This window comes from Canis aureus, chromosome 1 (genome assembly GCF_053574225.1).
Source record: "Canis aureus isolate CA01 chromosome 1, VMU_Caureus_v.1.0, whole genome shotgun sequence".
Lineage (NCBI taxonomy): Eukaryota > Metazoa > Chordata > Mammalia > Carnivora > Canidae > Canis > Canis aureus.
In genome coordinates this window covers 85,622,864-85,635,836 of record NC_135611.1, presented here as the reverse complement: position 1 = coordinate 85,635,836, position 12,973 = coordinate 85,622,864, and the positions used below count along the sequence as shown (strand labels likewise).

Here is a 12,973-nt window from a genome sequence, read left to right as displayed (position 1 = left end):
CCAGAACTATTGAAACAAATGTTAGGGGTGGGCGGGCCCAGTGATCTATGTTTCAACAAGCCTTCCAGGGAATTCAGTTGCATGCAAATTGTGAGCAAGACTTCCTTGGTCAATTGTTAATTTAGCATTAGATTCCTAAGATGAGGCAGGTGAGGTATATGGAAACTCAGAACATGACGGAGGCGGTTTACATACTAATTGTATAATCTCATTTATCTATTAGTGTGTGAGGCACTGCGAGTATAAAGGTGAGATGTAGTGTTGAGCTTTTATAAAGCATGCTGTCTCAAACAAATTAACCAATACCTATAGAACACAAGGGGTATAATATAGGTAAACATGATGTTCTATAATGACACAGAAGAGAGCAATTCTACCTGGGAAGTTTGGGGGCCTTTAAAGATGTATAGAATCCTCTAATGATTGAGGCTTTGTTGGGTGCTTGGCACTGTTGAAATAATTTACATCTTTTTTTATTTAACCTCCCCCAAGTTTTTCCTGTCTCCCCATTTTACACACAAAAAAGGAACCAAAGCTCAAAGAAGGTAAATAAAATGTGGAACATCTGTGTTCTTTCTATAGCTAATGATTTGAACTTGACCCTGGCAGTCATGGCAGTGAGCAGCATGCAGTATTTGGCCCGTGATTCCTGGCATAGTGAAGATGGAACTTCTACGTTGATGGGGCAGCCTGAGAAAGGGCCAAACACAAGAGGATTTTTTCTGGGTTTTGGTTTTTCCTGGACACTAGAGAGAAGCCCATGAAGAATTTATGTACGGATGAACCCTGATCCATATAGAAAGTGAAATCTGAAAGCAGGTGACATGGGTCTCCATTCTATCCTGCATCTACTTCTCAAGCTGTCGACCCCTCTGGCTAAACTCTGCACTCTCGTCCCTCAAGGCATAGATCATATGTCTACTGATACTACTGCCTTGAATCCAGGGGCTTCTACCAATGCAAATGAGCCACTCAGATCTATGGCTACCTTCGAATCGATCTGCAAGGCTTAACACATTCAATTAGTGATCTCATCAAGTGAGAAGAAGGTAATGAAAGAATAGGAACGTGGAACTGCCCTGGAGAACTGAACATCATGTCACCAATGGTATTATCCTTGGGGCGCTATCCGGACTTCATCTTTTTTTCTTTCTTTTTTAAGATTTTATTTATGGGGCACTTGGGTGGCTCAGGGATTGAGTCCCACATCAGGCTCCCTGAAGGGAGCTTGCTTCTCCCTCTGCCTATGCCTCTGCCTCTCTGTGTGTGTCTCTCATGAATAAATAAGTAAAATCTTAAAATATATATATTTTACTTATTTATTTGACAGATAAAGAGAGAGGGAGGGAAGAGAACAAGCATGTAGAGAGAGAAACAGGTTCCCACCAAGCAGGGAGCCCAATGTGGGACTCAATCCCAGGATCCTGGGATCACGACCTGAGTCAAACGCAGACACTCAACCTAGTAAGCCACCCAGGGGGCCCATGGATTTCATCTTTCAATTGTCTTTTTACATAGCAAGATAATTTACCTTTTAATACCTTACAGGATGGAGATTTCAAGCTTGATAACATGTGGACATTTAAAGACTGAGAAACACATTCACGGTTTAAGGTATGTGCTCAGATATTATGTGCCCATAATAATTACAAGGTAAGACAGCCCTGCCAGTCAGACTCTGGGGTCAGAAGGGCAGCATTTGAATACCAATTTCACTATTATTATTATTATTATTAGTTTAAAATTTTTTAAAAAAATTAATTATTGATCAGCAATATCCCCTAAAGTAAATTCTGCTATTTCATTATCATTTGTGAAGACAGTTACAGAGTAGCTTATGCACCAGGATGCTTGATGATTAAATTAACATTTAGAATTTTTAAAAAGTAATGATATAAATTGATTTTTGTTGGTGATGGTATGATTAACTAGAAAGCAACACTATCTTTAATTCACGGTTCAATTTTTGTGATTTTAAAATTCAATTTTTCAAGGTACCAGTTAATGTTCGTTCAATGATTTTTAAGGAAATAATCTGGCAATATACTGTTTCAAACATCCTATATTGTTTCCTTTAGTTTCATTCTGCAACCTAACAAAGAACAAATTTATATGAATAAACGATTTCTCTGCTTTGTAAATCTATGACTAATCATATGTAGTCTGTTTATACAATAAATGCAAATATTATTTAAATTGAAGAACAAGTAAGGAGAAATAACACACACACACAAAAAAAAATCACCACAACATCCAGAAGCATAAGCTCATCGGCATCAAATGGCTACTGGGTGCCCTTTATGTACAAGGAAATTTTCCCAGATGGCCCCAGAAATGGTATTTTCATGATCTGTTTAATTGAAGTTGTGGTGGGTTTGGGAGCTCAGCATGGTGGGAACAAAGAAAGCTGGCGTAAGTCCTGGGAAACCCACCTTATCTCCTTCTTCTACTTCACAGATCTTCTCCTCCGTTGCAGGATTAAAGACAGGAAATTTCTTGCCACTCACTGAGTTATGCCATTCATTGTTTATGAAAATCTATAGAAAGGGAGACAAAGGAGGTAATCAAACATTTAAATATGCAGCAAGTTTGAGAAATTCTTTTATAAAGTTAAAGCATTACAAAATGCCTGAGTGAGGCCAATGTTAAAACTTCATCTCATTCACACTCCTCCTCCCACCCCAGAAGGTATATTTTTGGCTGTTTAAGACGTTTTATGCACACATACACACATGAGTGCATGAGACACACACATATTAAAATAAAGTAATACTTTGAAATTACACTGAAGTATGAGGTCATTTCAACCCTGGAAAATACAGACTAGAGAAAACAATCTAGAAAAAGTGCTTTTATCTGAGTTTGAGGCAAGAGTAGAGGTTTTGGTGGCTTTCATCTTTCTTAATCTTGATTTTTCTCAGATTCTGAACGTCCTCCTGTTGGGCTGCTGGTGATTTGGTATCATAAATGACTGTTTTCTGATCCTTTTTGTTACCATATTAAAGGCAGCTTGGAGGACGGTTTTAAAAGAAGTTTGCTTAGAAAAAAAATTGGCCAGTGATATGTTTTTACTGACTTTTTTCAAGGTATAAGTGTGTTATTCTTTTAAAGAGGTTATCTAATCATTTATTTGTCCTCAGATAAAATTAGCCACTAGATTTCTTAGTGATATCTAAGAGACATGCATCTAAAGAGACAGAAAGGTCCAGTCCAGACACATGGAATTTTGTTCTGTGAATAAAAGAATAGAAATACTTAAAAGTGTTCATATGCTGCTTAAAAAGTCTGAATTTCAACTTTTGCTGCCCTGAACTTCTGCTTCATTTCAGAGCCTACTAGGGCTTTAATATGTCATTCACCTTTTATTAGAATAAAAATGTTTTACAAAGCCCAATTAAGAAGCACTGTTTTGTTTCTGGCAAAAACTAGAATTTATTATCCTTCCTCTCATTTCATTATTTCTTGTCTGTTCTCCTTTTTCTTATTTATTTTTGAAATATAAAAATCATCTTAAGTACACTATGTATTACAACTTTCTGTTAGATTTATTATTACAACGTGAATTAGTTTACTTAACTGCGAATCACATGTAGTTGATGCGCTCAGTTTTAAATGAAGGGCGACATATGCACTGGATTTTTAACATATACCTAAATCCAGATACCCCCCTTACTTGATATTTAAAGATAAGTTATTCATAGTGCAATCTTGAGGGAGAAAGTATTGAAACACTGCCCTCTCTCCTCACCAAGGTTTAAATTTGTTGTATATTAAATACAAATCAGTTAGCTATTAAAAATTCCCCAGTGGCGGCTATCACGATTATGCATTTTTAGTTTAATTACTTATATTATGTATATCTGAAACAACAGCAGTCTTTAAATTAGCCTGTAAGTTTATACTAACTTAGCTATTCCATCAAGTAGTATCCATAACATAGTTTAATATTCAATCACATTAATAAGATGTATATTACCATATATCCCTAAATGCTTAAGTATAATTAATTCTATATCCTGTGACTTACAACATTATTTACACAGACAGCCTATTCTCAAAATATTTCCCTGGTCTCCATCATAACACTTGCCACTTTTTTAAAAAGTCATTTTTAAACACCTGCCCTCTCTCCTGGGCTGTAAGCTTGGTAAAATAAGGTCAAGGACTCTGTTTGTCTCATTTTCTTGTTTACCCTCAGTGTCCAGTATAATCTCAGGCCTCAAGAGATTTTAAGCTCTGTCAAGAATTCTTGCATAAATAACTTAAAATTGAATCAAAGAACTATACCTGAGTAAGACCTATAATATTCTGCATATGGGCAGACTGGTATTTGTGATTTGCTGAAAAAAACAAAGGGAAGGATAAGCCTTCTTATTTTGTCTATTCACCCCGATGCAGTTATTTGTGTGTCAAAACAGCATCAACCAGGTATTTAAAGGAATTAAAAAATGTAGTGCTACCCTGGAATTGACAGGAAAAAGATGTGAGCATGAGTAAATAAAGGGGAGTGAGTGCATAGCAGCTCAGATGAAGAGACTAGATGTCCAAGGACACATACATGGGGGTGTGGGCAAGGATAATGGGATGCAGATGAAAGCCATACATTCTTATTGTCTTCAAGAAAAATGTGTTGGCATCTGAGTCAACTTGAAGAAAGATAAATTCAGATTAAAATACTGATTTGGCCACTATCTCTTAGACTGAATCAGCATCCCAGCTCTCAGGAACACATTTTGCAGAATATTGTAATTATCTTTAAAGGATATTTTCCTTTATACATCTCTAGCCTTTCCTTTTTTTGTGCTTTTTTTCCCAAGGATTGGCTGGGAATCATCTCAATCAACATGTCCCAAATGCAGCTCACTGTCATCCCTAGCTTTATGCTACTTTTTACCTCAGACTAAACTTTACAGTTTGTATATTCTCTCCTCCTTTCTTTCTCTCTCACACACACACAATCACACACACACACACACACACTTTTCCTTTCCAGTTAATGACACACATAATCCCTAGTCATCCTTTGGTATCATGTTGTTCTATATTATCATAAAAAAAAAAACAAAAAACAAAACTCCCGGTCCTCCCTGCCTCCTGCTTCTGCTTAATTGAAACTTGGTCCTCCACCCCTCCACCCCCATTATCATAATCTTCCTAAACCAACCCAATTCATACTGTGGCAGCTCCTTAAAACACTTAGGTGTTTCTCCTAAGCATATGTGACCTCATTATGCTTTTCCAACCTTTTGTTTTATTTTCCAACCCTCTACTTTGGCCTCATTCTACTGTCTCCAACATCATACCTTTCTGCTCCACACTTTTATTCATGCTGTTCCTCAGACTAGAGTTTCACTATTTTTTTCTATTCATACTTCAAGTCTTACTTCAAGTGTTACCTCCTCATGAAGATTTCATTGTTGGACCAATTGAATTTTACCTCTTTTTTCCCCTCTATTCTGACGTAGCCTTTCATATCCTGCTATTAAATTACTTATTATGTTCTGCCAAATAGTGATAAATACCTGACATATCTGGCAGATATTGTGGGGAAGTGTGAGAGAGTGAGCCCCTGCCCTCAAGGGGCTTGTAACTGAAGAAGAGAGTGTATTCTCATCAAGATCAGGGAATAAAGAACTGAAGGTTGTATGTAGGGTAAAGACCAACACAGTGCTTTAGTTAGTAAATTGCAGAATGGAACCCAGGAAAGGCTAACCAATGGGCCAGAAGACTGCATCCTTGAAGGATGGGATTGTATTGATGGAAAGAGCAAACGAGCAAAGGAAGGAAACACTCTTGGGATACATATAACACAGAGAAGAGATGGGATACATATAACACAGAGAAGAGATGAGCCCCAAGTAGTTTGTAGAAACAAGTCATAGATAAGTTTCAATAAAGAAAAAGAAGTCAGTTTGTGGTGAATCTTGATCTGCATAGTGAGACAGTGGGACTTTATTCTGGATGCAACAAGGGCATGGCAGGATCAAACAGATGGTTTAGGAATGTTGATGTTAATGTACCCAAAATGGATTTGAAGTAGAGCAACCAGAGTCCTAGATTAGCTGGGAGACAATTTTCACATTCCAGGCATGTGTTCATAAGGCTTGAGAGTAGATGGAATGAGAGAGCAGTACAAATTACTGTGAGAGAGCAAATGCAAATTACGAAATATATGCATTCTCCCCTAAACAGTAGCCTTTCAGCATAAAAACAGAACCCAGGGGATCCCTGGGTGGCACAGCGGTTTGGCGCCTGCCTTTGGCCCAGGGCGCGATCCTGGAGACCCGGGATCGAGTCCCACGTCGGGCTCCAGGTGCATGGAGCCTGCCTCTCTCTCTCTGCCTGTGTCTCTGCCTCTCTCTCTCTCTCACAGCGTGCCTATCATAAATAAATAAAAAAAAAAAATTAAAAAAAAAAAAAAACAGAACCCAGCATAGATAGTGAGATGACCAAGGTAGCTGTGAAAGCCAACTATTGCACCTTATTTTTCTTCCCCTTAGCTATGGAGAAGTTTTTTGGTAAGAACTACCATAATGATCTTTTCTTCTGTTTTAATTTTGTGGGCTTTACATTTGACATTTGCCTTCCAGCTAACTGTGTGACCAAATGTTTGTGAATAATTATCCTTCCTGTTATATAAAATGGTTACGTGGGGAAGTGGAGGCTAACGGATATTTGTTATAATCATTATGAAATCTATTTTAGGCCTGTTGAAATTATCTTTCGTGGTGACAACCTCATTTTCCATTTGCTGCTTGCCTTTAGCAAGTTTAGGGGGAAAGGGATCATCCTATAAAAGTAAAAAAAAATCTTGGGTCCCATTTAATTACTACAGGAACTATATTCTACTTAAGAGTTTTGGACTCAGGATACTTTTGAATAATATATGTACACTAGACCTTAGCTTAAAGTTCATAATATTGATTGGGAATTATAGATTCCTATGCATGCTCTTAGATATCACATGCTTATTTGGGGAAACAATCAATGAGAATGTTGAGAACACTTAAAAATTGATTTTTACTCTTTAAATTTTAGATATGCCAGCCTTTAAGGATGTATCATGACCTCTGATTTAAAAAAAAAAATAATAAAAAACTTGCCGTTTCCGGAATGCAGTTTAATGTTTAAGAATAAGTCATAAATTGGGGACGGAGGCCTTTCCAGAGTACAAATGAATATGTTTTTATGTGATTGATATAAAGCTATGATTCTAAATAAATAAGCCCTTTCCTCAAAATAGTTCTGACCTGGATCAAGCTGATTTTAATTAACAAGCAAAATAAAACTTACTAGTTATGCTTGTTGATAGAGGATTTTGGAACCTGTTGGCTTACAAGGGAGAGAGAGCCCCTGACTCCCTCCAATAGATCTTCAGGGTGCCTTAAATTCACATCATCAATTCGGGGCTGCAACAGGGCCAGTGGCTTTAGATCCTTTATAAGGGAAGCCAGTGATTTCTTGATGGAAGAGAGATTTTTAACAGATCACATTTTCAGTGCACAGAGGATTTCTTTTAAGATCTGCCAAAGGCTAGGAAGGTGATGAAATTCCCCATATTATGTCTCCTGTGTGAATTTTCAAATCTGAGAGCCTGGGCCACAGCATGTGGAGTGATGGGTGTTGTTGCAAATGTACAAGAAGGAGTGCATGCTGTAAATGCGTAAACCTTTTCTCAGCATTGGGTACTTAAAGAAAACCAAAGACTTGGAGGGAGGGGAGATAAATAACAAGATGGGGGATGACTAAGAGACACTGAACAAAAATCAGGTAGAGGTGTTAAACATTTAAAAGAATCAGAGCTAGACCTCTGGCAACTATTTTCATTCCAAACCCCGAGGCAGCAACATAAAATGTTGAGACCGAAAGTAAAAAAATAATAATAATAATAAAAATTTTAAAAAAATAAAAAAATAAAATTCTAAAAGGAAATTAAGGAGGAAATAGACAGGAGGAAACTGTTTAACTCCAGTCAAAGGAATGAAAACAAAAGGAGAGTGACCAAAACAAAAGTGGGAGAAATAAAATTTTCCTTTCATTTCTGTTTTATATTATAGTCTGGCTTTAGTGACATGAATATATACTCTCTGTTGTTGTTTGAAAAACCCCTCAACTTTTTCAACTTGGGCAAAGAAAAGATGCTAAAGCATGTCTGTTTTGAGTGACATCTTTACTATGTCCCATAGATGACAAAAATACTTGTCAGTGGTCTTTGTCATGCATACCCTGTATCAAAGAGGTAAGATGTGGAAGCACCAGAAAGTTCTGTATGTTCTTTAAATTTCACCATATCAAGGTTCAACAGTACAATGGCTTGCATATTAAGCCTTTTTCCTTCTAAAGAAAGTGCCAAATAGCGTAATTCAGTTATTTATTTTTTGTATTCTTTTGGTTTCTTATTAAGCATCAGGAGAGCACTGGAAATAGACACATGATGAACCTGGGGGGCAAGAGGAGGTAGGTGTTCAGGTAAAGTTTTGCGATCTGTGATGTTTGTCCAGATTCCTAGGAAACAAATTCCCATTAACAATTTCAACATTACCATAAAGTCATCAGGTAGAGATATAATGATATATAATCAGAAGATCAAATATTAAGACTTTACATCCCTTGCGAACAATGTTTGTGCAAGATTTTGATACACACAGGTACTCAAAATATATCAGTGTTCTGGAATCTGGGTTCACACAAATTTCTACTTCTCTGCTTTGTTTTTTAGTAATGGTTTTAACTATTAATGAACTATTGCTCCTGTTCTTTTGAACACGGCTCTATGTTGTTACTTAAACCTGGTAAATGTTATAAGGCATTTGGCCACAATTATGCTAGCATCAGGGAAACTCAAATCACTGGGACCCACCACCACCACCCCAAGCCAGGTAACTGCTACTTTGAGACAAGCATATCACCATTTTATCAATGCCTGTATTCCCATGAGATTTCTCTAATGCGGATCTCTACTACACCATCCCACAGATTATCGATGCCATTTCAGAGGCATTACCTGAACTTTGGGTTCCTCTTCAAAGGAGAGGTTTCCCATAATCCTTAAGCGTTTTCTCACCCAGCCCTTTCATTCTGGCAAGCAGTTAATGACTGATTCAGTAGGTGAAGTTCAATTTAAAGAAATCATGTGAACACTTGCAGTAGTTAGACTCCTTACAAAATTGAACTAATACTGTCTCTTAGAGCATGTATTATTTACTTTAGGATTGCTATTGATTAGGTTTCTTGAAGCAGGTGCCAAAGAACAAAATGATTTGCCAAAACATCAGTCCTCGGAGATGAGGTAAAACATTGCAGTTGGTAGTGAATGGTTACCAGCCCGGAACAAAATTAATGGTCGGTTCCACCATTTATTTGTGGCTACCATTGGGTTCCTGTTGGACTCAGGCACTTTCTGAAGGGGAAGGTAAGTGATTCTGACCTGGCTGGCTGTGAGTGGGTTTCTGAGAGAAAGAGGAAGTCAGGTCTCTAAGTAACTAGATGGTGGCCATTGCAAGTAAAAATATGAGGTTGATCCCAAACCACTAGACCATTGCCGCTGGCCAACAGACCACACTTGGAACGACAGCAAAACCTGGAAGCCTGTTAGAAATGTAGGATCTCCTACCTCACCTCAGGCTGAAAGAATCGGAAATTGCATTTCAACAAGAACCCTCCCTGATTCATGTGCCTATTTAATTGGAGAAATGCTACTCTAGAGTACTCTCTCGTTGGACCATCTGTCTGGGGATCTAGTGCCCAAATCATACCTCTCCTCATCATCCAGATTTCCACTCTCTCAATCAGAGTAAAGGACGAATGCTACAAATGAAGCCATAGGTATGAAATCACTTGTGACCAACAATCCAATAGGATTCAGGTACCACCATGTTTAGTGTGGAGGGGGAAATGGTATCATGTGGAAAAGTATTAGACCTGAAATGAGAAGATTCAAAATCCAGTTCATTCTGTTTGCGCATCCTAAGGGCTGTGAGACCCGGAGCAAAATCACCGAAGATCTCTGAACTCAGGTTCCTCAGCTGGAAAATGGGACACGGGCGACATGTTCTAACTCTCTTCCCGTGGCTGATTATGAGCCTCAGAGGAGATCAAGAGATGAAAGCAGTTTTAAGCTATGGCAAGCATTGCAAGTATTCATTCCACATACATTGGGAGGGGAGTAATTTGAGAACTGTGGGAGTCAGCGTGGGCAGGAGAGGGTTAAAAGAGGAGCCTGGACCATTTTCCACAAAAATGACTTCACTTAATTCTCAGGGCCACTTTCCCAAGGTTGTCACTATCATTCCCAATTTACAGACAGGGGAACCGAAACTCAAGGGGATTAGAAGCTTGGCGAAGGTCACAGCACTCAACGGGCAGAAGAGCGGGAGCTCGAAGCCGGGTTTATCCTGTCAAGTCACCGTCCCTCGCAACCATCCAGCTATTTGCTCAACGGCTTCCAAGCCAAAAGCAAACAAAATATTGCTTCAGTCAGAAGACGGTTAAAAACATTTCCCAAATGAAAGCAGCGCCTCAGCACGATCAGCTTGGTCTTGAGTGCAAGTCCTGTCCTGTTGGAAGCGCCCCGTGGGTGGTTCCCCTCCGGCCGGATCCGCCAGGCAGCGTGGCCACAGCCGCTCTCTCCATCCCACACGGTTTGTTCTCGGCCTCCCTCGCTTTACGACACCCTGTCGCTTTACGGCGGCCATGCTGCCTTTGCGACAGCCACAGCCGCGACAGCCACAGCCGCATTAGCCCCTCCAAGAGTTGTGCGAACGCAGCAGGCTCTTGCCCACGTGCACGTCTTTGAACGAGCCGAGCCGAGAGCCGTTGCCTCCTTGTTCTTTCCCCGTCTCCGAGGCCACTTTGTGCTCTGCATCCCTCAGGCTTCACCTAAAATGCCCCTTTCTTAAAGAGACCTTCCCTAGAAGTTCATGGAAAGTAAGCACTCCCCTTGTTTCTCAGCTTTCCAGCTGTCCTCTCTTTAGCATTTCTCCTGATGTGTGATCATAAAGTATTCACATAGATGCTTGTTTTCATCCCCACACCCTCCAGGAACATAAGCTCCTTAAACCCTATTAGCCTCCTTCTACTTACTGTAAGACCGAGCACAGAGCTATTGTGTAGTGACTGGTTAACCACGTGGAAGGAGAAACAAGAGAGCTGGGAGCCAAGAGAACCGGGTAGTGAGTGGGGAATGCACGTGGCCTGAATTTGTTTGCCATAAGGATTTTTAAAAATATTTTATCTGTTTATTCATGAGAGAGAGAGAGAGAAGCAGGCTGGATGCGGGACTCGATCCCAGGACTCCAGGATCACGACCTGAGCTGGATGGAGGCAGACGCTCAACCACGGAGCCACCCAGGCGTCCCTGCCGTGAGAATTTTAACACGTGCTGATGAGGGCAGCCCGGGTGGCTCAGCCCAGGGCCTGGTTCTGGAGACCCGAGATCGAGTCCCATGTGGGGCTCCCTGCATGGAGCCTGCTTCTCCCTCTGCCTGGGTCTCTGCTCCCCCCCCACCCCCCCCGTGTGTGTGTGTGTGTGTGTGTGTGTGTCTCACGAATTAATAAATAAAATCTTAAAAAAAAAAAAAGTGGTAATGACGCATAGCACATAGTATGCAATGACTCATAACTCTTCCTTATCAAAAAGATATCTTTGACCACAATGGGTTCAGCAACCATTACAAGAGAAAACAACTCTTACTCCGACCAAAAGTTACTCTGCGGAGTTGAAGAAATGAAGTTCCCATAGAAATGGCACACCTATTTCCAAATCCTCTAGGTCGCAGCCTCTCCCACCCCCAAACCCCACCTTTTCAATCAAAGCAGAATGCCTATTTGCTTCCGGTCTTCCTTATTGTTCTCCTTTTTTTTTTTTTTTTTTTTTTTTTCCCCTAAAGTTGGCCTGGGAACAGCTGAGGAGCTGCTGGAAAGCCACACGGTCATGTCCCCTCCAGGAATCAGGAATGGACGAATGAGAGAATAAAGGAGGACCAAATAAGATTCCATCAAGTCCACATCCCCAGGTAACAGTATTGATCTTAGACAAGTCACTGGGTGTGAGAGCCCAGACTGCCCCCATTGGAAGTCTAGTTTTGTCACTTTTTAGCTGTATGATTTAAGGTAAGTTACTTAGCCACTCTGGTCCTCAGTCTCCTCATCTACAAAACAGGAGGAGGAGCCTCCTCTCAGGGTTACCGCTAGAAGTAAATAGAATCATTGCAAATAACTTAGTCATTGGTACAAGAGTAAACACAATTTTACCTATTGTCATTTTCTGTGTGTGTGTGCCTGTGTCTGTCAGTGTTTGAAATGTCATTAGCAAGACACCTAAGTGGCTCAGTCAGTTAAATGCCTGCCATTGGGTCAGGTCATGATCCTGGGGTCCTGGGGTGGAGCCCCAGATCTGGCTCCCTGCTCAGGAGGGAGTTTGCTTCTCCCTTTCTCTCTGCCTCTTCCCCTTGCTTGTGCAGGCTCTCTCTCTAAATAAATAAAATATTTTTTTTTCTTTTTTAAAGAAATGTCATTAGCAGATGAAAATCTTTTCTGGTAGGAACACCTTATTGTTCAATGAGTTAAGTGTAGCATTAAGTTAAACATTTTGGGGTTTGAATCCTGAGAAAGCTTGTCTTCTTGAATTTTGTATTTGTCTTTTAAAAAAAATTTAAGGTAAAAAAAAAAAAAAGATGTTGTGAAGGCAGCATGGAAAATGAAGTTACTGAATTCTGTAAGAGAAGATTTTTGATCCTTGAAGTCCTGGCTAAACACTTAGAACTTTGCACCAATGAGATCCTTGTCAGATGGGGTGTGACTATGCAAGAGTGGCAGGAAAACTAAGAGAAAAGAATGAGATGAGAGGAGCACTCATGAGAGGAAATAGGTCTTGGGAAGGCTGAATAAAAGAAGATTCTGGAAAATTGGAAAGAATTCAGAAAAATAAATAGGACTGAGGTAGTCAACATTAATCAGTCACTTCCCATGTGCC

The 12,973-nt window shown here is 39.8% G+C and overlaps 1 protein-coding gene and 1 long non-coding RNA gene across 13 annotated transcripts in view; one reads left to right on the top strand and one right to left on the bottom strand.

The window, feature by feature from the left end:
- The window catches only part of ALDH1A1 (aldehyde dehydrogenase 1 family member A1), a 55,365-nt gene that overhangs the window by 39,451 nt on the left and 2,941 nt on the right, over positions 1 to 12,973 (bottom strand). Inside the window, exon 2 of the mRNA XM_077906907.1 lies at positions 2,433 to 2,537. Within this exon, the coding sequence (XP_077763033.1) occupies positions 2,433 to 2,537 (105 nt within the window). The remainder of the gene's footprint in view (positions 1 to 2,432; positions 2,538 to 12,973) is intronic.
- Positions 10,715 to 12,973, top strand: part of LOC144319119 (uncharacterized) — a 61,232-nt gene continuing 58,973 nt past the window's right edge. For 3 of the 12 annotated variants that reach the window (XR_013385040.1, XR_013385028.1, XR_013385025.1), the window contains exons 1-2: positions 10,715 to 10,926; positions 11,889 to 12,014. This is a non-coding gene — a long non-coding RNA (uncharacterized LOC144319119). The remainder of the gene's footprint in view (positions 10,927 to 11,888; positions 12,015 to 12,973) is intronic. The other 9 variants (XR_013385023.1, XR_013385034.1, XR_013385021.1 and 6 more) reach the window with 5 other exon arrangements.